The sequence below is a fragment of the Hypomesus nipponensis genome, chromosome 25 (genome assembly GCF_054491055.1).
Source record: "Hypomesus nipponensis isolate SF chromosome 25, ASM5449105v1, whole genome shotgun sequence".
In the NCBI taxonomy this organism is placed as follows: Eukaryota; Metazoa; Chordata; class Actinopteri; order Osmeriformes; family Osmeridae; genus Hypomesus; species Hypomesus nipponensis.
Window position 1 is genome coordinate 4,772,299 of NC_140385.1, and position 26,064 is coordinate 4,798,362.

A 26,064-nucleotide genomic window follows, 5' to 3' on the forward strand; every position below is an offset into this window, starting at 1 on the left:
GTGGGGCAGGGTCGATGATGCATGGGGGAAGGTGGGGTAGGGTCTCCAAGGGGAATGGGGCCTCAGAACAGAATATATCCAAAGGTGGTCACACCTGCTGGTCTAAGACGTCCTTAAACAGAGAACAGTACGGTCCCAACATTACCTTCTCTCCCAAGTTGACACTTTTACTCCTAGAGGCTAAGAGGCCCTATTGTGCTCACTGCGGTCCCTGAGCATCACAAACTCGCCTCCCAAAACAGGTTGCCTGACATCGGCATTCTTGCCCACACACTGAAGTTACAATTTAGCATGATCTTACTTGGGAGGTGAGAAGTTGTGTGTCTCTCCTGTATTACTGTGCTAGCTAACTCCCATGTTTACCTGTATTTGACATGTTTACCTGTATTTCTTGTATCTCCTTATATATTCAGACAAGGGATTACATTTTGGACATTTGGTTTCAATGAGAGAAGAATGGAATGTTGGACACAAGTCACATGGATGGAATGTCCAACACATTTGATTCTGAAATGACGTGGTCTGCTGAAGTGAAGCTTAAGCCTAGTTTATTCTTATGTCGCCGACACTTTTGAAATGGTCGCCGACGAAAAAAAAAGTGTCGCTCAGGCTGCTGAATTTATACTTTGGCAAACACATAGCTATGGTTACATTGTTTACGCTTTGTAGCCTAAGTGATCGATTGGAGAAAATGGCTGTAGCTAATTTTGAGAGGCATTATAAAGGTGTGGATATGTTATAACTTGCTCTGCCAATCTCTCCTTTATTCCTTCCATCTTAAACAGCTGAGCGTTCACTGAAAATTCAAAACAATGCAGTCAACGACGGACGACGGAAAATAGTCATGGAAAAAAATGACAATTATAAATTGTTTCCATCTCTGAAATGAGTGAGCAGGTGTCAGAAAAGCACTGGTTCTCATCTGCTGATGTTGGCTCAAAGTAATGAACCTGTTTTCATTGACCGGGAGGTTAATAAGGTCCATTTGACCTCCAGTAGTTGGTGGGCACACTCAGCAGAATACCCGGATGTTCCCCTGCACAGACTCCTCATTTGCTACTATATTTTGAGGTTTCTTAATTTCTGCATTTTTTATTATAATCATGTCACCATATTCTTTCTGCCATAACTCATCTAAATACACTTTTTTTTTTTAATTCATATTTTTCTCTATGAAATGATTCATATCAATGCTAAGGATTGTAACTTTTTTCCAGACAATTTTTCATGTCCAGTAACTCTTTCAACTGCATGTAACATGCACACGTCAAGACTTGTGTTGTCATTTTCAGCTATGTTCACTTCTAAAGTCACAATGTTTTGACTCCTGCTCCGACATGTGTATAGAGGATAAAACCGGTTTAATAATAATAATAATAATGAAAAAAATAGGTACCCCAGCAGCTTTGCCCATAATTAAATTAGGTCCATGATTGGATGACAGAAGACAAGTAAAAAATAAAATAAAAATGGTTGTGTCCTTGGCCAAGGCACTTCACCCTACTTGCCTCGGGGGGAATGTCCCTGTACTTACTGTAAGTCGCTCTGGATAAGAGCGTCTGCTAAATGACTAAATGTGAATGAGTCCTTCACCCTTTTTCTCCAGGAAGGCAATCCTGTAGGTCTTCTCTCCCACCTCCTCCACTTCTCCACATTCCCCTCCTCCATTTCTCCTGATATTAAAGTATCTCTTGATCCGCTCCTTGTCTGTGTTAGTCAGATGTTTCACCTAAAAAAACACAGCATGCTGGTACCAATTATCTGTAACGTTTTGCCTACAACGCTCTGCCATTTCTAACAAGTCTGGTCATCTGAAACAAGTTTAGGCAATGTCCTTGTTTTGACTTTCATTTTCACACTTGAGAACGAGAAAGCAGGTGGAGCATTGTCAACACAATTATTTTTTTTGTCACATGCAAGTGATTATACAATTTAAAAAAAGCAATATTCTAGACTGCCCTCTAGTGTTAAAAACCCTGCATGTCTCTTGTGCTGTGTCTACAGACATCCTGCCCATCAAATTGGAACACTGACACTAGTCAGACAGTGGAAACATGATAAGCTTATAGGTCCATGTATACTAGAAAAAAAGTGATGTGATGTCAGAAATATTAATCTTTATTAAGTACTACACAGTCAATCGGTGAAGATGTTCAAAAAGCTTTATTGCTGGCCCCCGACCCACACTGAGTCAAAGATGGTGGTCACAAAGTTGTCTGCTTGCATGTTGTGCTAGCTAACCATTTAAACGAAACCGCTCTCCACAATCATTGGGTCATACACAGGCATGCAACTGTCACATGGCTCTCCTTTCATTGGCTCCCTTGCAAAGACTCAAGTGTGCGTTCCTTGCAGTGGACATTTACAACATCAACCCTACTCCCACTAGGTGACCAGCTAATGGTCACCAGACCTCAGTCTCCCTTCTAGCTCTGGCAAATTGTATCTCCTTTAAACAAACAAACCCCCACCTCTTCTTAGTCTTCAGCCCCAAGATAAATGTATTGTATGTTTACCTAAGTCTGAATCTTGCCCACAGTTCATTTGGGGGTGGTCTCTCTAAACACAAGGCTAAACACAGTATCATTTTATACAGAATAAAAGGTTACATCTTCAACTTTTCTGACATGAAAAAAAGTATAAATTGTGTACATGGCCACTGTGCAAGCAGTAACAAGAAAGTAGAATGAACACATGCAAATGATGAAAACAACTTTATAAAACAGCAACACAAAAAAAGTTTGTAATGATTGCTCAATAACATTGTTTAAATGTAATCGTATATAAGTATGTAATACGTATCGTATTAATGTAAGTTGGTATTTATGAAGATAATGCAGTCCATCATGCAGTCCTGAGAATGGTTCATTAGAATGACTTTCATTACTTAAGTCCATCACCATGTTTCTCCGAGTTTGCTCAGAAAGGGCATGAGCGACTTCTTCAGGTCGTTGCGGGGTAAGAACTTCAGGGCGTCTCTCGTCTTTGTGACAGAGTCGTTTGCTCCAAAGTATTTTAGTAAAAGCTGCACCAGCGTCACCTTGTCAGCTTTTTCAAGTGCTCCAGCTGGGACCCTTTTCTTGTCCTTATGTCCAGTTTGTAAATGTAACTTGAATTTTTTGATATCGTCTTCAAGGAGTTCATCCAGGATTTGACAAAGACTAGTGGTCCATTCATTCTCATCAATGTCATGGCCCCCTGGTGTGATAGAAAGATAGACTTGTTTCAAACATTATTCAAACATGTCAAAGTTTATCAGTATAAAGTGCAAATTAACCACACATTTTCTAGTTTAAACATTATTATTATTATTAGATCATAATAATAATGATTATGGGGTTCAGATGGCTGAGCGATTAGGGAATTGAACTACAAATCAGAAGGTGGCCAGTTCAATTCCTGGCCGTGAAAATGATGTGTCCCTGGGCAAAGCACTGCACCCTACTTGCCTCGGGAGGAATGTCCCTGTACTTAATGTAAGTCACTCTGCACAAGAGCGTCTGCTAAATGACTAAAAATGTAATACAAATATAATATGTATAGAAAACAAACTAGGCAGTATGAAGACATGACATACTTGTTTTTTTTGTGCACTTATCCTGGGTAACTGGGCCTTGGGCTACTGTGAAAAAAAATGAAAAAAGTTATCAACTTGTATGTAATATTTGTTTTAATTGATATCGTTTTTAACATTTAGATGTTCACCTGATGAGAATGTTTAAAAATCAAGGATTCTTTGTCTATATACTTACATTCAGAAACTGTGTTCATTTCAATTAACTGCTGTGTTCCATTTGGTGAGTCAGTTCCTTTTGTCGGCATTTGCACTGTTGGTTTTCTTTTCTTTTCCCCATGTATTTTTCTGTTCAACGTTTCCACCCGTTTTTCCCCTGTAACCTCTGTTTCCTCATCTGCAGGTGTTTTTGTCTGTACTTTGGGGAGAGTTTCCTTCAGATACCTTTGATTGTTGTTTTTTTTCTTCATGCTCTTTACAACATCTGTTATCATTTTGCCCTGATCGTAATCAGAAGACTCCTCTCCACTCTTGAGAACAACATACCTCCCTCCACATTTCTGAATCAGCTCATTAAAAGAATCGATGTATTCCTTAATTGTACGGCCTGTCTTATCCACTGCCTCCTCATTAGTGAACAGCACCACGGTATGATTCCAGACTCTGGCTGTCAGTAAACTTTCCAGCATTTTCTGCTCACTTCCGTCAAATGGCTTCGACTTCAAGTCTATGACTAGAAGAAAAGCATCCGTTCCATTTTCAAACAACGATTCTTTAATCTGATCTTTTGTCTTCTTTTCACTATTTTCAAGGTTGTACCATCCAGGTGTACGGACAATAGTAATCAGACAGTCATTTACGTCACCCACTTTTTTAACACAAGTTCTATAATTGGATTGCCGAGAAGGAAAAGTCTTTCTTCCAAGGATTATGTTTCCAACAGTATTCTTTCCTGCAGAATGACTTCCTATGAGCAGAATATTCAACTCTGTAGGATCGTTGCTGGCTTTACACGGGAACACAGACAATAAACATCATAAGTGATAGTACAGTGACACAACATTTGCATATATTTGGTTTCGTGATGCATGCATATCTTACATATTACATTTCCTGTAGAGTAAAACAGCAGTGTAGTAAATTCTAATTCAAGGTAATAAGCAACTTACATGAACTTTGTTTACATGCACAGCTCCCCATTTTCTGTACAAGTTTATGTCTCGATATTATGAAAATCAATGTGTTCACCTTTTCGAAAATAGTATGAATAATAATGCAAATCTTTTTTAAAGAAAAATGTTTACCACATTATTAAAAGTAACTGACATCTCTATAAATGTTGACAGGAATGCTTTTGCAGATCTGTACCCACTCAAATGATCAAAGTTAAACGTCACCTCTCAGATCTAGACGACTCTCAGTTATACCAGCAAGTGGTTAGAGTTTTGAGCCTAATCAAGGTCACCACATGCCTACAGTTCCAGCTCAGACACCAAACCTTGAGCACACTTCCTGTCGATGCCTCTATGAAGCAATTAAATGTTCTGCAACTTCTTTCTCCTCTTTCCACACTCCACTATACTGGCAGTTTTGAACTTTTGAGCATGTAGATCTCTTTATTGTGGAAGATGAAACAACTTTGACATTAATCTGTTCTATTACTGTATTTATCACTTAGACAGTAGACAACAGGGTTAGACCGGGAGACAGAGAGATAAGAGTGACAATCAAAGAGAGACAGAGAATCAGCATAGAAATACAACACACTATTTTATGTTTCAACTTTTAAATATTTCTCAAACAACTTTAACGTTGTGTCAGGATGTGATTCTATTTGCAGCTTGAAGAGAATGAGAATTCATTATAAATTTCAAGTATGTTGAATCATTATAAACTAATAAGACTTCTGCTTTCCACGAACCTCAAAGGAAGCAATACTTCTCAGTACACCCTCTCTTTCTCAGTCTTAAGAACAGTTTCAAACCACAACCACTGACCACACTGTTTGGTCAGTGGTTCTGTAGGATCGTTGCTGGCTTTACACGGGAACACAGACAATAAACATCATAAGTGATAGTACAGTGACACAACATTTGCATATATTTGGTTTTGTGATGCATGCATATCTTACGTATTACATTTCCTGTAGAGTAAAACAGCAGTGTAGTAAATTCTAATTCAAGGTAATAAGCAACTTACTTGAACTTTGTTTACATGCACAGCTCCCCATTTTCTGTACAAATTTGTGTCTCAATATTATGAAAATCAATGTGTTCACCTTTTCGAAAATAGTATGAATAATAAAGCAAATCTTGTTTAAAGAAAAATGTTTACCACATTATTAAAAGTAACTGACATCTCTATAAATGTTGACAGGAATGCTTTTGCAGATCTGTACCCACTCAAATGATCAAAGTTAAACGTCACCTCTCAGATCTAGACGACTCTCAGTTATACCAGCAAGTGGTTAGAGTTTTGAGCCTTATCATCTCATCAAGCTCACCACATGCCTACAGTTCCAGCACATGCCTACAGTTCCAGCTCAGACACCAAACCTTGTAGCCTGACGTTGTCATACTCATAATTCTATTCAGAATATGAGTCTGAAAACTCTCCGTTGGGCTCTGAGTATGGGGCGTGTTCCAGCCGAACTCGTAAAACAAATGCCTCTTCGCTCAATTGGATAGACCTACAACCAATCAGAGCAACATAATATGTTGTTTGTTGAAAACGAATTCAACCCAAGCGCTCTTTCGTGACGTTGTTGATTACGTTACTGTTGATAATATGTCCATCATCGTATAAAGCCCGCCCTGACAATTTAATTGGTCCGAACAGCTCCTGTTCGGATATAGTTTTTCCACAATCGAGCCCCTTCAGACCCAACTTCCCAACCAAAATTGTTGTGGTTGGGGATAAGTTGGGCTGGCAGCCAGGCTACAAACCTTTAGCATATGGAAGCAAATCGTGACCAAAATTCAAATGAAAATGCATTATTTTGCGTTATATGCGTTATTCTGTGGTTGTGGCAATGCTGCCGAATATCCATAAGTTAAAGCCGGAGCAAGAACATTCCTTGCTGAGTTTTGTTGATGGCCATGATGTTGTGGCCCTCCCCACGGGGTTCGGGAAAAGTTTGATTTTCCAGCTACGGCAGCTAGATCCATTACAGTAGTGGTGAAGGAGTTGGCTAAGGCGAACGCTTGCGATTAGTTATGGCAGATCAGAGTGACTCTGGGCAGATCCAATAGTTTTAAACTTCAACAGAGGACCCGCCTTCAAGGAAGTTAACGCTTGTCAATAGAGCGATCCCAGGCCCTCTGTACAAATGAAATGTACAAGGGTCTGGTTAGGACCAGGCTACAAAGAACTGCCCACAATTTGAAAATGCGTTCTGAGCGGCGCAGCAGAGTGACGTCAGTAGCCGCTCTTCTTCAGCTCACTGCTGACCGAGCTACCCATCTTGTTTGGTACGGGGCGGTGGCATATGCCGAACAGCTCCGCTATTTACTTTATTTTTAAACCATTTAATAAATAGCTTTCAATGCTTTTAATTAAGTGAAAGAATGACCAGTCTTAAAGAAGAAAATTAAAATGCAAATAGGATGATTGATTACTAATTTGAAATGAGTAATTTCATTTATGAGTCAAATAATGCAGCCACATTCTTAAAATGAAAATGCATTTTTGGAAATGCATTTTCATTTGAATTTTGGTCACGATTGGCTTCCATATAAGCACACTTCCTGTCGATGCCTCTATGAAGCAATTAAATGTTCTGCAACTTCTTTCTCCTCTTTCCACACTCCACTATACTGGCAGTTTTGAACTTTTGAGCATGTAGATCTCTTTATTGTGGAAGATGAAACAACTTTGACATTAATCTGTTCTATTACTGTATTTATCACTTAGACAGTAATCAACTGGGTTAGACCGGGAGACAGAGAGATAAGAGTGACAATCAAAGAGAGAGAGAGAGATAGACAGAGAGAGAGAGAGAGAGAGACAGAGAGAGAGATTTTGTGAGAAGTTGTGAATACTGTTTTTTATTTAAAAGTAAACAATCCAAAATTAGAAATGACGAATGTTTCCTTTTCAAACATTTTTATGTGGAGGAAAATAAACCACATACACACACTTAGGGTGTGTCTTAATCTTGTCAGGTTTATAGTGCAGACACTAAACCATTAAAATGATTCATGTAAGTCAAAGCTCTAGTTTTCAATGAAGGAAAGTATAGTAAAACTTGACTAATAGCATTACATTTACCTTACATTTATGCATTTAGCAGACGCTTTTATCCAAAGCGACTTCCAAGAGAGAGCTTTACAAAAGAGCATACCCCCCCCCCCCAGCAGCTTTCAACCCTGCATACCCTCTTCCTCCTGGTGCAGAGCTGTTAAATCCCAGCCCTCAGTCACCCATAGGTGACCCCAAGTCACCTAAAGGAATAAAGCCAATGACAGCTTGTTTGACTAACATTTCACTTCATGCAATTACATTGTTGCAATGTACTTTGGTTCAAGTTCTCACTTTGCTTGGTTCACTCCTAATTCAGTTGTGTTCACTGTGCACTTTCCTGTCTGTAAGTGAACATAAACCAGTAACTTTCATTTTTCCTTGTTGAATTTATATTACATTTATTATGATTTCTTCCAAAGTGACTTACACATAGCAAATACAGCAGAAAATCAAGTATCAGAAATGCATAGTGCCATTGTTGTCCATTTAGTGCCTCCATTCAAATAAAGGGGTCTGACTTTATGTTCATGTTCTGGGTTTGTAAGTGTTAGACATCCAGCTGATTGAAAAGAGAGTAAAGTGCACTGACCAGTTCAGACACACAGTTGCAGGCTACTATCAGACTCTCTCCTTTTTGAGGCATGAAGGTCAGAAGACTGATTTAATCAGAACAGAATGCAAAAATAGTCTATTTTAATAGGCTATAGTAAATCTGTCATTACAACCCATAATATTATCTACAGTACTACTAGTCTCATACAAGTGGCTTTCCTGGCTACTACTGCAGTATTGCACTACAAACTACAACCTCATTTAAAGGTAATAAGGTATTCGGGGTAGGCATGGTCATCGTGAAAGACGATAAACATGGTGGGGCTCTGTTTGTCGTCTACCAGGCTGTCGTAGCGGTCGTTGGGCAGCTGGGGGGAGCGGGGCGGGGGGATATTCATGTCCGCCTTGCCTAGCGTGTACTGTCCTGTCAGGACCCTGGCCACAAACATCAGCTGGTTGCCGTCCTGGTCTGGCCGTGAGTAGGTGGGGTGAGCGGACCGGCTGGCCTTCACAGCAAAGTATGTCCCTTTACCAAAAGAAGTGGCTGAGCGAGAGATGGAAAGTGGTAAATGAATATATATATATATATACAGTGAGTCCAATATGTATTTGATCCCTTGCTGATTTTGCCGGTTTGCCCACTAATAAAGACATGATCAGTCTATAAATTTATGATAATATGTATTCAAACATGGAGAGACAAAATATCAAAAAGAAATTCCAGAAAATAACTTTAAAGAATATATTTTAATTAATTTGTATATCATTGAGGGAAATAAGTATTTGATCCCTCTGGCCAAACACACTCAATACTTAGTGGCAAAGCCTTTGTTTGCAAGCACAGCAGTGAGACGTTTTTTGTAGTTAACCACAAGTTTAGCACACACACCAGGTGGAATTTTGGCCCACTCTTCTTTGCAGATCCTCTCTAAATCATGAAGGTTGGTGGGCTGTCGCCTGGCCACTCTGACCTTCAGCTCCCTCCATAGATTTTCGATCGGATTGAGGTCCGGTGACTGGCTGGGCCATTCCATGACCTTGATGTGATGTTTCTTGAGCCAATCCTTTGTTGCCTTTGCTGTGTGCTTCGGGTCATTATCATGTTGGAAGACCCAACCACGGCCAATTTTCAGCTTCCTGGCAGAGGGGAGGAGGTTGTCCTTCAGGATTGTACGGTACATGGCTCCATCCATCTTCCCAGTGATGCGGTGAAGTGGCCCTGTACCCTTGGCGGAGAAACACCCCCAAAACATTATGCTTCCACCTCCATGCTTGACGGTGGGCACAGTGTTCTTGGGGTCATAAGCAGCATTTTTTTTCCTCCACACATGACGGGTAGAATTGAGGCCAAAAAGCTCAATTTTGGTCTCGTCCGACCACATAACTTTCTCCCAATAACTTGGTTCATCTTTCAGGTGATCATTGGCGTACTTAAGGCGCGCGTCCACATGTGCCTTTTTGAGAAGGGGTACCTTTCGGGCACTGCGGGATGTTAACCCATTGCTGCGCAAAGTGTTGCCTATTGTTTCCTTGCAAACTGTGGTCCCAGCTGCCTTCAGGTCATTTGCCAACTCCTGCCGAGTGGTTGCAGGATGATTTTTGACCGTTCTCAGAATCATTGCTACCCCACGAGGTGGAATCTTCTTAGGAGCACCGGACCGAGGTCTGTTGATGATCATGTTATGCTTTTTAAATTTTCTTACAATTGCACCAATGGTTGTTACCTTCAAATCCAACACCTTGCTAATCTTTTTGTACCCCATTCCAGCTTTGTGGAGATCAACAATCCTGACTCTGAGGTCCTGAGACAGCTCTTTGGTCTTCCCCATGGTGAACAGTTTGGAATCTGTCTGATTGTCTGATTCTGTGAACAGGTGTTTTTCACACGAGTGATTAGTGAGAACAGGTGGCTTCAGTTCAGGTAACAAGTCGATTGGGAGTGTCTACCTGGTCTGTAAAAGCCAGAACTCCTAATGAATACTAAGGGATCAAATACTTATTTCCCTCAATGAAATACAAATCAATTAATATATATTCCTTAGGTTCATTTTCTGGATATTTTTTTTGATATTCTGTCTCTCCATGTTTGAATACATATTATCATAAATTTATAGACTGATCATGTCTTTATTAGTGGGCAAACCGGCAAAATCAGCAAGGGATCAAATACATATTGGACTCACTGTATATATATATATATATATATATATATATATATATATATATATATATATATAAAACATATACATTCAAAACAAGAGCTTGCACAGTCAACTGTAGGTGGTGTGGGGTTTGAGTGGTTATTGAAGGGTTACATCTACCCACCGTTCTGACCAGCAAAGCTCCTGTTAAAGCCAGTCTCCAGGATGGCCTGGCTTCCCTCAGGTGAGGTACCGTGGTACAGCAGCTTCTCGCCCGCGCCTCCGCGCAGCCTGTTCTTATCCTCCATCTGTTTTCTTTTCACCTTGTAGGCCTTCCGCAGGTGGACGTTCTGAACGCGTTCAATCTACAAGAGGAAACATGGACATAGGTAAGGTACTATTGAGTAACACTAAGGGCCTCGTTTACTGACAGGATTGCGGCCATTTCAGGCGTAAAATAGCGATTAAAGACATAAAACCGTATTTTCAAAGGCTTGAGTAAAAACGCACATTACCGCTGCTGCGATAAGGGAAAGTGGGTGTGTGCCGCAAAGAGATGGGAGGAGCGGTGTGTTTCTTCCTTGTAACATGTTATTGTTAGCTGTAGCTTCGTGAACCAATATTTTTATCTCCTGTTCGCTGAACCTTCTTTTTCTTTTCCTCAAATCCCACATGGTGGCAGTAACATGCAGGCGATTTCTCCCGTTTTTAACGGCACGCTAATTAGCACTAAAGGGCGGAGTAAGGCGCAGATTGCCCGACGAGGATTTGGTTTGATAAATACCACGCAAAATGCGAAAATACAAACTGCGCTATTTGCAGTTGGACAAAGGCGCAGATTAAGCTGCAGTCGCAATGTTAGTAAATGAGGCCTTGATTGAGTAATCAGGTTGATAGAGTTGAAATCAACTGACCATTTCAACCACAAACAAAGACAATGTCATAAAAGACTACAAACACAGTGAGGCTCTGATAATTTGATCCATTGTTGTAAGTAAGATATCAAGGATCCACCACTGTCCCTTCGAGTGTCAACAACCTCACTATTAGCGTCAGGAAAGGTTTAACCCAAACCCACATCTTTGCTTCCATCCTCACCTTGAGCACAGTCTTCTTGGAGGCGGACCTCCTGAAGTCCTCTTTCACCCTGCAGAACTCTGGAGAGGAGGTGGGCAGCTCTACCAGCTTCAAGGACTCTCCCAGAGCCATGCTGTCCCACTCCAGAGGGAGACAGAAGTCTGGGAGAGACAGAACAGTATACACCTGATAAGATATAAACGGAGGGGGGGGGGGGGGGGGTTCTGCCGTCTTTGAAAACTCTCAGTCTTGTTTTGTAGTTACGGTGGTTAGTTATTTTTGTGGCTACTGGGAAATCACAGTAGAAGAGCTTTAGGAGTCCATAGAAGCTGTTGTACATGTATACTCACCTTCAAAGTTCTCCAGACGTTTCAGCTTGGTCACCCTGCCTGAACTCTGGGCAGTGGCCTCCATCTTCCTCAAATCCACCACCCAGTTTACCCCCAGCCCATCCAGCACTCCACCCTGCACCTCCTGCTTCTCTAGCTGGAGGTTGGCCTCCTTTGGGACCCTCTCCCAGTCACCACTGGTTCCCATCATGCACCAGGTCACACGGGAGTACGCCTCCTCCCGCTCCTTCTCCCTCATCTTCCGGCGCAGACAACTGTGAACATACCCCTGGACCTGCTGCACTACCTTGTTCACTCCATCCCTCAGCCCGTACAGGGTGAACTCTTCCTGGGTAGACCGACCTGGGCCCTGACCCCCACCCTGGAGCTTCATGGTCAGGTTCAGAGATGACACCTGCCTGCTCAGCTCGTCTAGCTCAGCCTGAGTGAGCCCATCTAGGTCTTCCCTCGTGAAGCTGTGTTGGCTGCACTGGTCCTGGTAGAGCCTCTTGATCTCTGCACCTGCCTTGGACACATCCTCGTCACACAGGCCCAGCACAAGGAACTCAGATGGGGAGTCTGGGGAGCTGCTTGTGGGCAGAAGGCTGCTCAGGTCTGGGTCTGTGGAGGATGGAGAATTGGGCTGAAGAGATCTTGGGCTATTGGAAGACGGAGACAGGAGAGCTGTAAAGATAATAATAATAACAATAAGTCAAGATAAGAAAATAGTTATTATTTTGTTATAGAATGTATTATCGTTGTACGGTGTGTTCGAAATCAACATGTCTACATGAGACAATTCCACAACCTTCTTTGAAACATCAATATGGAACTCCACATGTTTTTTTAACTAACTTGTTTGGGGAAACCCTGAGGGAAAGAGCTTCTCAGCGGAACCTTTGAATGCCAGGAAAACGTCCATCTTGATGAGGACGAGGCGAACCAGTTTGAGGTGGTGGAGAGGAGTGGAGGACGCCGTCGCCTTGACTCCCTGGAGAATGCTGTCTGCCACCAGCTTTGGGTCTAGCCCCGCCTTACCTACATATTTGATGTAATACTGTATATTAATTTAGCAGACTCTTATCCAAAGCAATACAGTTTACTTCTGTGAAAATAACCTTTTCCTAGCGAATGATAACCTTACATTTACAGTACATTACATTTAGTCATTTAGCAGACGCTCTTATCCAGAGCGACTTACAGTAAGTACAGGGACATTCCCCCGAGGCAAGTAGGGTGAAGTGCCTTGCCCAAGGACACAACGTCATTTCTGCACAGCCAGGAATCTATCCGGCAACATTTTGATTACTAGCCCGATTTCCTAACCTAACCGTCTTTTCCTAACCGCTCGGCCCCCTGACTCACCTTAAGGGGCTTGCACTCTGCCCAAACAATGCCAAACATCACAACATTCTGTTGTATGTATAATATTATTTGCAGGTAGAACCATCAGAGGTTTGAGGTTGAATACAGTGTTAATACATGAATAAGTGTGATGCTGTACATATGGTACCATCTCTGGTGTCTGGCATCATCTGCAGGCTGCAGGAACACTGACCTGCACAGATCGCAGGAATGGCTACAGACTGGTATTCTTTCTGGTCACATGTCTTCATGATGTCACTGACCAGGCCTTGGATCACAGTGGTGTTGCTCTGTCCGTACACATGCAGAATGGACTTGCAGGGAAATCGACCAGGCTTGGTCTCATACAACCTTCCTCTGGTCACATGGGCTGGTGGAGGAACGGATCAGAACAGTCTTAGTTCACTGACCTCAGACCAGCTTGGTGAGAGGTAGGAGGCTGTGGAGGAAGAGAGACGATTTATCACCTGATCTCAGTTCAGTCTCCACCTCAGGTCCGGCCACAGTCAGGATGTCCTTGCATACGCCTGCGAGGTGGTAAACAGTGTAAAGTCAAAACGGATTTATTTGCTCTCTGAGCTTATAAGTTGTCAAACATTTTAACACCACAATAGTCGGTTAAGTACCTGACTGTAGGTCAACAAAGTTGGTAGAGTTCACAACTACATCTGTTGTCTCTTTGGTGATGTCACCAAATACCAGCTGCACTTGGACACCCCCGACCTCCAGGGTAATTGTATCCAGGTCAGAGGTCAATGAGCGGAAGACTGCTGAGGATAAAAAGTAACAATACTTTTTTCATGGACTAGTAACTGTGTCACAGGGTCACTCATCGATCAATATATCAATAAGAAATCTTGCCTTTTCCTCTCCAGTTCACAATTTTGGATGTGAGTCCCGTGTAGACATGCTGAAAATTCTGGAATCAAAGTAAGAGTTTATGCCCTAGTGCACACTGCTACCATACTAAAACAATGTATTAGCATTTTTAACACATTTTGAAAAAAAAATCTGATACCTCACCTCATCAGAGTCAGGGTACCCAGGCTTGATCACGATGCGGATTGTTGAGATTAATCCTGTAGATCCTGACCACCCCAATTTTATAATCTCTTCTGTCATAATACGTACTGCCTCACATGAAGGGAACTTGAGAGCTCTCCCAGGTCCGATCACAGGCAGAGCCACAGAACTCAGGCCCTGCTGCCTGCACATGTCCAGAACCAGGGCCAGTCCACTACGCAGTGCCTGTATGGGGGACAGAGTTTCCACCTGGTAAAGCCACGTTATTGTGTCACTTTTCTGAAAGGACACTTCTCTGAATATTCAAGAAAATAAGAATCTTCAGTTATTCATTTGCATTACTCATATGCACATGCCTTTATTAAGAACTATAAAACTGCATAATTAACAGTTATACTATTTCAACAACATCGTAACATCAATTTATGTTCTGTAGTTTTAAGACATTTGGTTTTTAGTTTTGTTCACTGGTTGGAGGAGAATCGTCTATCTCCAGTTTTCCACGCATCCTCTTCCACGGATCCTCATCAAAGCTTGAGCATACCTTCTCGCTCTGCCCCTGTTCTGCGTCCCAGGGCAGGCACTCTATGAAGAAGACCGTGCTGCTTTTCAGGGGTGAAGACAGCTTCACCTCCAAGACCTCCCCTGGGGCGAGGCACCGCCCTCGTGCTGCTAGGTCAAAGTTTGTCATGAATTCGCTTGATAGAGAATTCAAACAGATGCCAAACACGCAGGATTGCAGTTGTGTGTTGACCATTGGGGCAACCAGACCATCCACCTGTATAGGGCATGCACAGAGTGTTGTAGTGTAAAATATCAAGATAATAATAAATATTGGGTTTCCTAAATGGAGAGGGCAAGTAAATGCATGGAAATAACGGGGTCCACAAGCTGTACCTGCTGTTTTTCCAGACTGCCCAACACAACCTTCAAGTCTGCTTGGCTGAGAGGGGAACTTGTGTGAGCTTGATCAGGACTGCTTCCCCTAGTGGAACTGGCTGCAATTCCAGCCTGACTGATTGCTGCTTCTAACTGACTTTGTCTGTGCTGCTGGGGCCATATGAGGACTTGAAAATCGCGCTCCACCTGCTCCAGGTTTCCCTTCCCTTCCCCAAAGTAGTACAGTGAAGCCCCTTGCCCATCCAGGAACACCTTTTTCCAGGTCATGCGGCCCAGAATGGCACTGAAGTCCTGCAAGACTTTCTGAACAAGACACCGGGGTCCAGACAGCTGCACGCAAGGAGCCGGGGAGTGAGACAATGTTAGTTGAACACCCGGGTTTAGATTTAGACCCATCAGGTCTTTGACTTTATTGAATGAGTCAACCATTTCTAGAAGAGGCAGAGGCAAGCTTTCATGGACTTCAGCCTGGTTGAGCTGGTAGTCCACTAGTACCTTCTTGAGCCTCCCCACCTCCTCACTGTAGCCCACCAGCTGCACTCTGGTCCTGGGGTCTCTAGCAGATCCCTGCTGGTAATTGACCACCACCCTGGGTCCTGTGACATTGGCCTCACCCTGGGCTTTACTTAGGGCTTCCTTCAGCCTGTCCAGTGCTGGAGGTAGGCCCAAAGCTCCCTCTAGTGGCTCAGTGAACCAGCACAAGTCATTAAGAATGATATTTGCAGCTTTTTCCAGTGTGTCGGATGACAAGCTGGACAGGATCAGGTCCGACCCAATCTCCATAACAACTGGGCAGCACAGGCTTCGCTCAAAGTGGGCCTGGAATCTGGAGACAGAACCACTGGCCTTCATGAAGTCTAACTTAATCTTGGGAAGCTGAACACATTTTTCTTTTATCATTTTTAAAAGCTCTTGTAGTTTTGTCAATCCCAGCTGAACTTCCTGGTTGGGTCCCTCGAGGATGAGATTGTTGAACCCATTTTGGGAGATCTTCACTCCGGGGCTGAGGATCCTCAGTTCCTTCTCAAGCTCCTCCTTCACCAAGTAATACTGTCTCTCTGACACTGGGCAATCCTTCCTTGTTTGGTTCTTCTCCTCCAGCATCTTCAGCTTCTCCTTCACATCCCTCCCCACCATCACAGCGACATCATCTTCTTCCAAGTACACCTTCACATCCTCAGTCTCCAGGGAAGCAATGTTTGACTTTAAGATCCTTACCCTCGCTGGGTCCACCTCATAGTGGGGACAGTAAACATTCTTCATGTTGTCAAAAATCTGCTCCACCTGCAGAATCCATTCGCAGTAGGTTGGCCTGGCACCTGGCCCCGCCCCAGCATCCTCCCACTTCACCACAGCCTGCTCTGTCTCCGGGGAGAGCTGGACGGAGGATTTGAGGGCGATGAGCTGTTTGTTCAGAGCCTTGTTTGCCTTTGGACAGTCCCTGAGGTACTGGAGGAAGTATTCGTCCATTTTTAACACCTTCTCCAGCTTCTGCCTGCTAGATGGAGTCTGAGAGAGAAAGGAGGGCTTGAATGCGTGTCCTATCTGTATTCTATGAATGACAACCAGACGGGCTAGCAGCATAGCAACTAAACAAGAGGAACATGGTGATATCTAGTGGGCAAACACAAAACTACAACACAGCAAAACATAACAGTGAACAATTAAAGCAGAACAGGGGTTGAGCATTGTTTGTGGTATTTTTCCAATCTTCCAGTAAGCAATTAGAAACCGGCTTGCCAACATTACATTTACATTTAGTCATTCAGCAGACGCTCTTATCCAGAGCGACTTACAGTAAGTACAGGGACATTCCCCTGAGGCAAGTAGGGTGAAGTGCCTTGCCCAAGGACACAACGTAATATGGCACGGCCGGGAAACAAGCAACCTTATGATTACTAGCCCGATTCCAAACATACCGTACCACCAAGATAATTGTCATGTGTTGCTTCTGTAGGGTAGCACAGATAGTTTTTGCTATGAATAATACATTCATTTTATTTGCCTCAATTTCCATATTTATTAAACACACTTGTTTTACGCCTGTCCCTTGGTATTGTGACTGACCTGTTGGTCGTCCGAGGGCAGCTGTGGAGGTTGATGTGGATCTGTGGAGTCAGGAGACCGTCTGTCTCTCACTGAGACACACAGCTCACCACCTGGCAGGGGGATCACATGGTCTCTTCTCTCCAACACTCTCTCCTGGACTGGGGGTCAAAAATAAGACAGGAAATGAAGTAGGCAGTTATACATGTTGTTAACTATAGATAATGTACTGTATAGCTTATTACCCTTGGTCAGTCATCTAAAGTGATTTCATGTTTCCCAAGTCATTAGAATGAAGAGCCCCTTACCCTTTTTCTCCAGGAAGGCAATCCTGTAGGTCTTCTCTCCCACCTTCTCCACCTCTCCACATTCCCCTCCTCCATTTCTCTTGATTCTAAAGAAATTCTGGATCTTCTTCTTTTCCTCTTTCTTTAGATGTTCCGCTTCAAAAAACACGGCATGCTGGTACCCTTCACCTTCTATGTTTTGCCCACAACCCTCCGCCATTTCTAACAACTTTGGGAACTTTTAAACATGCCCTCCACAAGGTTTTAACTGAGACTCAGACTGTACATATGTATAATGTCGACTTACTTTCATTTGTACTACCTTACCACCTTCACCTTTAGAAGGCAGGTATGGCAGTGTTGTCAGACGTTCCTTCCAGTAACACAGTCTAAAAAAAGGCCATGTATCAGGGTGTGGTTGTTTAGGATAGATACACTTAATTTCTAAGAAGGTAATGAATGAAGTTCCACAACATTGATATTGGGTTGTAGGTGACCATGGAAACCTATAGTTAATATGTAAAGCAAGGAATTCATTCGTTCTAAGAATGGAGCAGATCAGATAACAATAATGCAGGTTAAAATGATACACAATGATTCATTGAAGGAAATGGAAATACAATTAACAGTACTGGATGAGTCATTGGTTTAGGATTAGAGTTGGATAGGCTAGCAGAATGAAGAATGGGAAAGAAACAACTGATGAGGGGAAGAGGGGAAAAACATCAGCCCTTGTCTGAAAGGTCTTGTGGTAAACTAATGATAGGTAGTTTTACTTGTAGTCTAATCAAACACACACAATATAAACAGCTTCATGCCAATGTCACAAGTAAGAAATATAGCTCGTGGAATTTATTTAAGTTGTTGTGTTGAAGTTGTGGGTCGAAGCGGAGTCCGTTTAAGTCTGGGCCGCAGTTAAGCGAATGTGTGTAATTTGATCAAAGGTCCTTTCTAACCCTAAGTATTCCATGTATTGTAGTCAAGTGTAGAAAACAGCATTGTGAAGACGTATTAGATAATACCCAATTGCTCTGAAAGTACCAAGTCAATGAAAGGAATTAGGTAAAACAAGTTCAAGACAAATTCAAGGTATTTATTATAAAACAAATGTGAGGTGGAGGTGTCTGTTACACTCAAGTTGAGTATCACAGAAGACTTGACCATGAATACAGGAAATCAAGAGAGTATATGGTATCAGACTATGGGAGGATACACAATGATTAGCATAGCCTTTGCATACACATTCTAAGAACAATGTGTGCTAGATAGCTTTTGTTTAGGTATTTAGATAGGGATCCTAGAAATGGCCTTGTCATTTCTTCTATTTTCCTCATTCAAAGTTGCATGGCATTATACACAATACACAAATATTGTGACCTCCCAGAACAAGTTTCACCATCCAACTCCACATGCTCCCCAGAACAAGTTTCACCATCCAACTCCACATGCTCCCCAGAACAAGTTTCACCATCCAACTCCACATGCTCCCCAGAACAAGTTTCACCATCCAACTCCACATGCTCCCCAGAACAAGTTTCACCATTCAACTCCACATGCTCCCCAGAACAAGTTTCACCATCCAACTCCACAGCGTCTCCGACTTTAACAGCTGCTCTGCGGAACGTCTGAATGCCAGGAAAACGTCAATCTTGAAGAGGACGAGGCGAACTAGTGTGAGGTGGTGGAGAGGAGTGGAGGATGCCGTTGCCTTGACTCCCTGGAGAATGCTGTCTGCCACCAGCTCAGGGTCCAGCCCCCCCTTACCTACATGATGACATCATTACAGCACATCATTATATTACATCACAGGAAATGAAGATGCTGTCTTATACAGACAGGGATGTATTTGTACGTCTCCCTTGATCAATATCAAACATCCCAACATTTTGGAGATGAATGTTGTGATTGAGTTTATTATGTTATATATAATATCTGAGAGTTTAGGTTGGATATCAGTATGAATATGTTGGCAACATTGATGGTACCATCTCTGGTGTCTGGCATCATCTCCAGGCTGCAGGAACACTGACCTGCACTGATAGCAGGGATGGCCACAGACTGGTATCCTTTCTGGTCACATGTCTTCATGATGTCACTGACCAGGCCTTGGATCACGGTGGTGTTGCTCTGTCCCCACACGTGCAGAATGGACTTGCAGGGGAATCGACCAGGCATGGTCTCATACAACCCTCCTCTGGTCACATGGGCTGGTGGAGGAACGGATCAGAACAGTCTTAGTTCACTGACCTCAGACCAGCTTGGTGAGAGGTAGGAGGCAGCGGAGGAGGAGAGATGATTTATCACCTGATCTCAGTTCTGTCTCCACCTCAGGTCCGGCCACAGTCAGGATGTTTTTGCAAACAGCTGCGAGGTAGAAAACAAAATAAACACAATTATGGTCTGTTTTCTATTATAGGTCATAGGAATCAAGTTATATTACTGCTCAGGTTATTACCTGACTGTAGGTCAACAAAGTCAGTCGTGTTGACAATGACGTCTGTCTTCTCGTTGGTGATGTCACCAAAGACCACCTGCACTTGGACTCCTCCCACTTTCAGCGTGACATCATCCAGCACAAAGGTCAGCGAGCGGAAGACTTGAGACAAAAGATAAGAAAGTGCCGATAAATGAAGGCGGGATGAATCCGCTCAGCTTATGGTAGTTGCTGTGTCACGGGGTCACCAGTCTATTAAGTCAACATTGCATCAAGCTTGCCTTTTCCTCTGCTGGTCAACATTTTGGAGCTGAGGCTCTTGTGGACAATCTGAAAGCTCTGGAATTACAGTAAAACTATTTAACAGCCTTACTATCCATTTGCTTTACTCGTCATTTCAAATGTCATATTTGTCTTTAAAAAACAAATTAATTCGGGTGATTAGCAAATATTAAGGTCTCTTTTCAAAGGGAACCCTGCTTACAATGACAACTTGGTAATAAAAATGATGGCTGAAGGTTTATCAAATCTAACACCTCACCTCATCAGAGTCAGGATAACCAGGCTTGATCACGATGCGGATTGTTGTGATTAATTCTGTAGATCCTGACGACCCAAACTTTAGAATCTCTTCAGTTACAATACGTATAGCCTCACGTAAAGGGAACTTGAGAGCTATTCCAGGTCCGATCACAGGCAGAGCCACAGAACTCAGACCCTGCTGTCTGCACATGTCCAGAACCAGGGCCAGTCCACTACGCAGTGCCTGTATGGGGGACAGAGTTTCCACCTGGTAAAGTCATGTTATTGTGCACTGGTTAAATAAGGGATACTCTTCGGACAATGAGTATCTGCAGTTATCCATTTGCTTCACTTACTATTTCAAATATCATATATATTATTTCATTAAAAAAACTTTACAAAAAACGTACCTTCTCACTCCAACCCTGTGCTGCATCCCAAGGCAGGCACTCTATAAAGAAGACCTTGCGATTCCCGAGGAACGAGGACAACTTGACTTCCAGGACCTCCCCTGCAGTACGACACTGCCCCCCTGCTGCTTGGTCAAAGCTGGCTTTGACTTTGCTCGATTGTCTACTCAAACATTTACCTATCTTGGTGGAGCACAGTTGTGTTTTCATCATCGGGACCACCAGGGCATCCACCTGTATCACAGTAAAGGAGAACACCAGGTCTTCGTTAAAAGTTTAGATTAGTATGCAGATGAGACTAATGAGTTGAAGAAAGGACTCGCTGTACCTGCTGGTCTTCCAGACTGCCGAACACAACCTCCAAGCCTGCTTGGCTGAGAGTGTGACTTGAGGGAGCTGGATGAGGACTGCTCCCTCTAGTGGAACTAGCTGTACTTCCAGCCTGAGTGGCATTTCCTGCTCTGAGAGACTGGGTTCCAGACACGCCAACACCGGGTTCTTGGGATCGAGAGGGTGTAAGTTTCACGGCTGCTTGTGGCTTTGTACCCGTCAAGCCTTTGTGAGCCTGGTTGAGCTGGTAGTCCACTAGTACCTTCTTGAGCCTCCCCACCTCCTCACTGTAGCCCACCAGCTGCACTCTGGTCCTGGGGTCTCTAGCAGATCCCTGCTGGTAATTGACCACCACCCTGGGTCCTCTGACATTGGCCTCACCCTGGGCTTTACTTAGGGCTTCCTTCAGCCTGTCCAGTGCTGGAGGTAGGCCCAAAGCTCCCTCTAGTGGCTCAGTGAACCAGCACAAGTCATTAAGAATGATATTTGCAGCTTTTTCCAGTGTGTCGGATGACAAGCTGGACAGGATCAGGTCCGACCCAATCTCCATAACAACTGGGCAGCACAGGCTTCGCTCAAAGTGGGCCTGGAATCTGGAGACAGAACCACTGGCCTTCATGAAGTCTAACTTAATCTTGGGAAGCTGAACACATTTTTCTTTTATCATTTTTAAAAGCTCTTGTAGTTTTGTCAATCCCAGCTGAACTTCCTGGTTGGGTCCCTCGAGGATGAGATTGTTGAACCCATTTTGGGAGATCTTCACTCCGGGGCTGAGGATCCTCAGTTCCTTCTCAAGCTCCTCCTTCACCAAGTAGTACTGTCTCTCTGACACTGGGCAATCCTTCCTTGTTTGGTTCTTCTCCTCCAGCATCTTCAGCTTCTCCTTCACATCCCCTATCCTCCCCACCACCACCACAGCAAAGTCCTCCTCTTCCAAGTACACCTTCACATCCTCAGTCTCCAGGGCAGCCATATTTGACTTTAAGATCTTCATGTTCGTTGGCTCCACCTCATAGTGGGGACGGTAGACGTTCTGCACACTATTAAAGATCTGCTCCACCTGCAGAACCCATTCAAGTAGCGTTGGCCTGGCAACTGGCCCCGCCCCAGCATCCTCCCACTTCACCACAGCCTGCTCTGTCTCTGGGGAGAGCTGGACTGAGGATTTTAGGGCGATGAGCTGTTTGTTCAGAGCCTTGTTTGCCTTGGGACAGTCCCTGAGGTACTGTAGGAGGTATTGGTCCATGATGAACACCTTCACCAGCTCCTTACTGCTAGATGGGGTCTGAGAGAGAATGGAGGTTTTGAATATGTGTCCTGTTTGTAGTCTTGACAGCTAACATGACAGCCCATTATATGATAACACATTACATGATAACAGAATGTTTTTGTTAATTGTTACATCTTGCGTCTTTTTAATACATAATACATGGGTGATATCTATGGGGAAACAATACTACATACTGAAAAACAGAAGAATGAACAACCTCAGCAGAATGTGGTTGAGTCTGTGACACAACAAGGTACTTTCCACTCTGCTGGTAAACAAAAAACTGGTTTGCCAACATACTGTACCACCAAGACAATTGTCAAGTGTGGCTTCTGCACATTCCTAAATATTATTTGTTATGAACGAAACATTCATTTCATTTGCCTCAATTTTAATATTAATTAAACACTCTTGTTTTACGCCTGTCCCTTGGTATTGTGACCCACCTGTTGGTCGTCCGAGGGCAGCTGTGGAGGTTGATGTGGATCTGTGGAGTCAGGAGACCGTCTGTCTCTCACTGAGACACACAGCTCACCACCTGGCAGGGGGATCACATGGTCTCTTCTCTCCAACACTCTCTCCTGGACTGGGGGTCAAAAATAAGACAGGAAATGAAGTGATCAGTTAAATTCATACATTTGTTAATTTCAGATTATTTACTACCATGGTCAGTTATTTAAAGTGATTTCATGTTTCCCAAGTCATTAGAATGAAGAGCCCCTTACCGTTTTTCTCCAGGAAGGCAATCCTGTAGGTCTTCTCTCCCACCTCCTCCACTTCTCCACATTCCCCTCCTCCATTTCTCCTGATATTAAAGTATCTCTTGATCCGCTCCTTCTCTATGTTAGTTGGCTGTTTCACTTCAAAAAACACAGCATGCTGGTACCAATAATCTGTAATGGTTTGCCCACAACGCTCTGCCATTTCTAACAAGTCTGGTCATCTGAACCAAGTTTAGGCAATGTCCTTCATGTTCTGACTTTCATTTTCACACTTCAGAACAGGAAAGCAGGTGGAGCATCGTCAACACAGACTTTTTGTCACACCCGAGTGATGAGACAAGTAAATAAAAAAAAATATATATATTCTAGACTGCCCTCTAGTGTTTAAACCCGTGCATGTCTCTTGTGCTGTGCCTGGAGACATCCTGCCCATCATACAGGAACACAGACACTATTCAGACAGTGGAAACATAATAAGCTTAAAGGTCCATGTATACTAGAAAAAAGTGAAAAGAATAAATTGTGTACATGGCCACTGTGCAAGCAGTAACACAGAACACGGGGAGTCAGGTGGCCTAAGCAGTTAGGGAGTCGGGCTATTAATCAGAAGGTTGTTGGTTCGATTCCCGGCTGTCCCATATGACGTTGTGTCCATGGGCAAGGCACTTCACCTTACTTGCCTCGGGGAGAATGTCCCGATACTTAATGTAAATCGCTCTGGATTAAGAGCGTCTGCTACATGACTAAATGTAAGTAGAATGAAAACATGCAAACGATGAAAACAACTTTCTAAAACAGCAACACAAATAAGGTTGATAATGATTGCTCAACAACGTTCTTTAAATGTAATCATTTGTCATAAAATACGGTATAGAATCCATCGTGCAATCTTGAGAACAGTTCATTAGAATTACTTTAATTATTTAAGTCCATCACCATGTTTGTCCGAGTTTGCTGAGAAAGGGCATCAGCCACTTCTTCAGGTCATTGCGAGGTATGGACCTCAGGGCGTCCCTCGTCTTTGTTACAGAGTCGTTTACTCCAAAGTATTTTAGTAATAGCTGCACCAGCGTCAACTTGTCAGCTTTTTCAAGTACTCCACCTGGGATCCATTTCTTGTCTGTATGTCCAGTTTGTAAATGTAACTTGAATCTTTTGATATCTTCTTCAAGGAGTTCATCCAGGATGTGACGAAGACTTGTGGTCCACTTATTCTCATCAATTTCATGGCTCCCTGGTGTGATAAAACGATAGACTTGTATTAAAAATTGTTCTTTCATTTAAACATTAATCTGTTTAAAATTTGAGACACTAACATCAAAAGCTAGCTTGAATGGGTGCATTTACTTTTTATCTCGATTATCTATTTTTTCACCCTTCAAAAAGATTTTCACTTCCCCTTCAAGCCTTCTGTATAACTCCCGTTTTTAATCATTTTAAATACTTTTTTTTTCTTCAAACTACACTCACCTAGTAGAGACAATGAGACCATTTCCATTCCAGGGTATTTTGTGTTTTTTCCTGGTTTCATGGAAGGGACCACTGGACGTGGTCTGATGGTGGAGAACACTGTCTTCTCTTGGGGTGCCGGCTGTTGGTCCCATGCATTTTGCTCAAATGTCTGACAACGTTCCTGGAGGTCCTGTATCTTCTTGTCCTTTTCTGCACCCTCCTTCTTCAGCTTGTCTATCTGTCTATCCTTGTCTTCTATGTGTCTTTGTAGGGTCTGTACAATATGCCGTGTCTGACCATCGCTTGTCATATATTTTTGTATCAATTCGTCTTTTTTTGCTACTATACCTTTCAGTTTCTTAATTTCTGCATTTTTGATTGCGATCAAGTCGTCATATTTTCTCTGCATTGGCTCCTTTGAATGAGCATTCCTTTTCTCAATGAAGTTATTCATATCAATGCTAAGGAATGTAATTCTCTTTACCAGACCACTTTTCATGTTCTCTATGTCTTCCAACCGCATGTTACATGCACACATGTCAAGACTTGTGTTGTCATTTTCAGCTATGTTCACTTCTAAAGTCCTAATAAACTCAATGTTTTGCCTCCTGCTCTTACCTGTGTATAGAGGATAAAACCGGTTTTGACATAACTGTTTTAGGGCCTGGATGTTGACATCATCAAAATCTTCAACATTCTGACGACTTTTCAAAACAAACAACAACATGGTGTGACTCCAATCTCTCTCAGTAAATCGTGTCACCGTGACCTTTTTCATCCTTTCACAGGCGTCTGAATTTGTGTTATTAAGATCAATAACAAGAAGAATGAAATTAGGATTGAATGACCGAACACAATGCACTGTATCTTCAATCGAGCCAGCAGTGCGCACTAATGTAATTTTTCTCTTGCATATCTCACTCTTAATCTTCAAATGCGTTTTTCTAAATGTTGTCAAAAATGTGAATTTATTTTTCCCTATGATTATATTCCCAGCTCTGTTCTTTCCAGATTCTCCAATCAGAACAGCAGAAATATCCGCGAAAAGTGGTTCTGTCATGAGAAATGTTGAGAAATGATTGGACATTTGATGTCTTTTCAATTGAATGTAAACAAATCATACACCCCTTTAGAAAAAAGTTGGACTAATATTAAAGATTATAGAAAAAATACCTTCATCTGTGACATCCAACAATGGATCTCTTTCCTCTGCTGTTGTTAAAATGTCAAGTCAGTTTGTGGTCACACATATCCAGATATTCATATATTAATTGAATCCTTATTCAACTGTCAGCCTACACTGTATAAATGTGTGTAACTTACTGTTTTCAGAACTCTGTAGGCCTCCCATTGGTTAAGACAGCTTCTGACTTACATGACTTACACATTTAAAGATTCTTTACTCCCAGGGTTATGGTTCCTTCATACAATCTTCAATCAGGGATGAA

At 42.7% G+C, this 26,064-nt stretch overlaps 3 protein-coding genes and 1 long non-coding RNA gene across 5 annotated transcripts; all 4 read right to left on the minus strand.

Moving 5' to 3' along the window:
- Positions 1-2,896: 2,896 nt before the first annotated feature.
- LOC146221937 (uncharacterized) lies at positions 2,897-4,714 on the minus strand. Of its 2 annotated transcripts, XM_084692187.1 has the most exons (4): positions 4,684-4,714; positions 3,753-4,520; positions 3,601-3,622; positions 2,897-3,200 (listed from the first exon to the last, which is right to left on the minus strand). In XM_084692187.1, the coding sequence occupies exons 1-4, from the start codon at positions 4,712-4,714 to the stop codon at positions 2,897-2,899; spliced, it is 1,125 nt and encodes a 374-aa protein (XP_084548313.1). The 2 variants fall into 2 exon arrangements, 1 of the variants encoding a protein (XP_084548313.1); XR_014746794.1 differs by lacking the exon at positions 4,684-4,714 and having other exon boundaries at positions 3,134-3,198; positions 3,578-3,622; positions 3,753-3,851.
- A 3,175-nt stretch (positions 4,715-7,889) lies between these two features.
- parp142.2 (poly(ADP-ribose) polymerase family member 14-related sequence 2.2) lies at positions 7,890-17,696 on the minus strand. Its single transcript, XM_084692109.1, has 14 exons — positions 17,498-17,696; positions 17,211-17,350; positions 15,141-16,652; positions 14,788-15,021; positions 14,244-14,468; positions 14,082-14,139; positions 13,847-13,987; positions 13,688-13,747; positions 13,414-13,590; positions 12,711-12,893; positions 11,877-12,539; positions 11,548-11,687; positions 10,634-10,814; positions 7,890-8,852 (listed from the first exon to the last, which is right to left on the minus strand). Exons 1-14 carry the CDS (start codon positions 17,694-17,696, stop codon positions 8,566-8,568), a joined length of 4,200 nt encoding a protein of 1,399 aa, XP_084548235.1. The 3' UTR covers positions 7,890-8,565.
- An 852-nt stretch (positions 17,697-18,548) lies between these two features.
- Positions 18,549-23,448, minus strand: LOC146221939 (uncharacterized). Its single transcript, XM_084691947.1, has 10 exons — positions 23,168-23,448; positions 22,889-23,028; positions 21,171-22,457; positions 20,843-21,076; positions 20,452-20,676; positions 20,192-20,249; positions 19,932-20,072; positions 19,781-19,840; positions 19,507-19,683; positions 18,549-19,240 (listed from the first exon to the last, which is right to left on the minus strand). The coding sequence occupies exons 1-10, from the start codon at positions 23,364-23,366 to the stop codon at positions 19,020-19,022; spliced, it is 2,742 nt and encodes a 913-aa protein (XP_084548073.1). The 5' UTR covers positions 23,367-23,448; the 3' UTR covers positions 18,549-19,019.
- A 2,146-nt stretch (positions 23,449-25,594) lies between these two features.
- On the minus strand, positions 25,595-26,038 carry LOC146221940 (uncharacterized). The gene is made up of 3 exons (XR_014746713.1): positions 25,940-26,038; positions 25,790-25,828; positions 25,595-25,669 (listed from the first exon to the last, which is right to left on the minus strand). It is a non-coding gene; the product is annotated as an uncharacterized LOC146221940 (long non-coding RNA).
- Between the last annotated feature and the right edge of the window lie 26 nt (positions 26,039-26,064).

What these genes read in the sequence shown, in the direction of transcription:
- parp142.2 (XM_084692109.1), bottom strand. Translation starts at nt 17,696, where the DNA reads ATGGCGGAGGGTTGTGGGCAAAACATAGAAGGTGAAGGGTACCAGCAT. An exon ending in CTTTGTTGACCTACAGTCAG is followed by an intron (nt 13,748 to 13,846) that starts GTACTTAACCGA and finishes ACCACCTCGCAG; the next exon opens with GCGTATGCAAGGACATCCTG. An exon ending in ACGTCTGGAGAACTTTGAAG is followed by an intron (nt 11,688 to 11,876) that starts GTGAGTATACAT and finishes TGTCTCTCCCAG; the next exon opens with ACTTCTGTCTCCCTCTGGAG.
- LOC146221939 (XM_084691947.1), bottom strand. Translation starts at nt 23,366, where the DNA reads ATGGCAGAGCGTTGTGGGCAAACCATTACAGATTATTGGTACCAGCAT. An exon ending in TGCCCTCGGACGACCAACAG is followed by an intron (nt 22,458 to 22,888) that starts GTGGGTCACAAT and finishes ATTCTCTCTCAG; the next exon opens with ACCCCATCTAGCAGTAAGGA. An exon ending in GTTATCCTGACTCTGATGAG is followed by an intron (nt 20,250 to 20,451) that starts GTGAGGTGTTAG and finishes CTGTAATTCCAG; the next exon opens with AGCTTTCAGATTGTCCACAA.
- LOC146221937 (XM_084692187.1), bottom strand. Translation starts at nt 4,714, where the DNA reads ATGGGGAGCTGTGCATGTAAACAAAGTTCAT. An exon ending in AATGAACACAGTTTCTGAAT is followed by an intron (nt 3,623 to 3,752) that starts GTAAGTATATAG and finishes TTTTTTTCACAG; the next exon opens with TAGCCCAAGGCCCAGTTACC. An exon ending in GCCCAAGGCCCAGTTACCCA is followed by an intron (nt 3,201 to 3,600) that starts GGATAAGTGCAC and finishes TTCTATCACACC; the next exon opens with AGGGGGCCATGACATTGATG.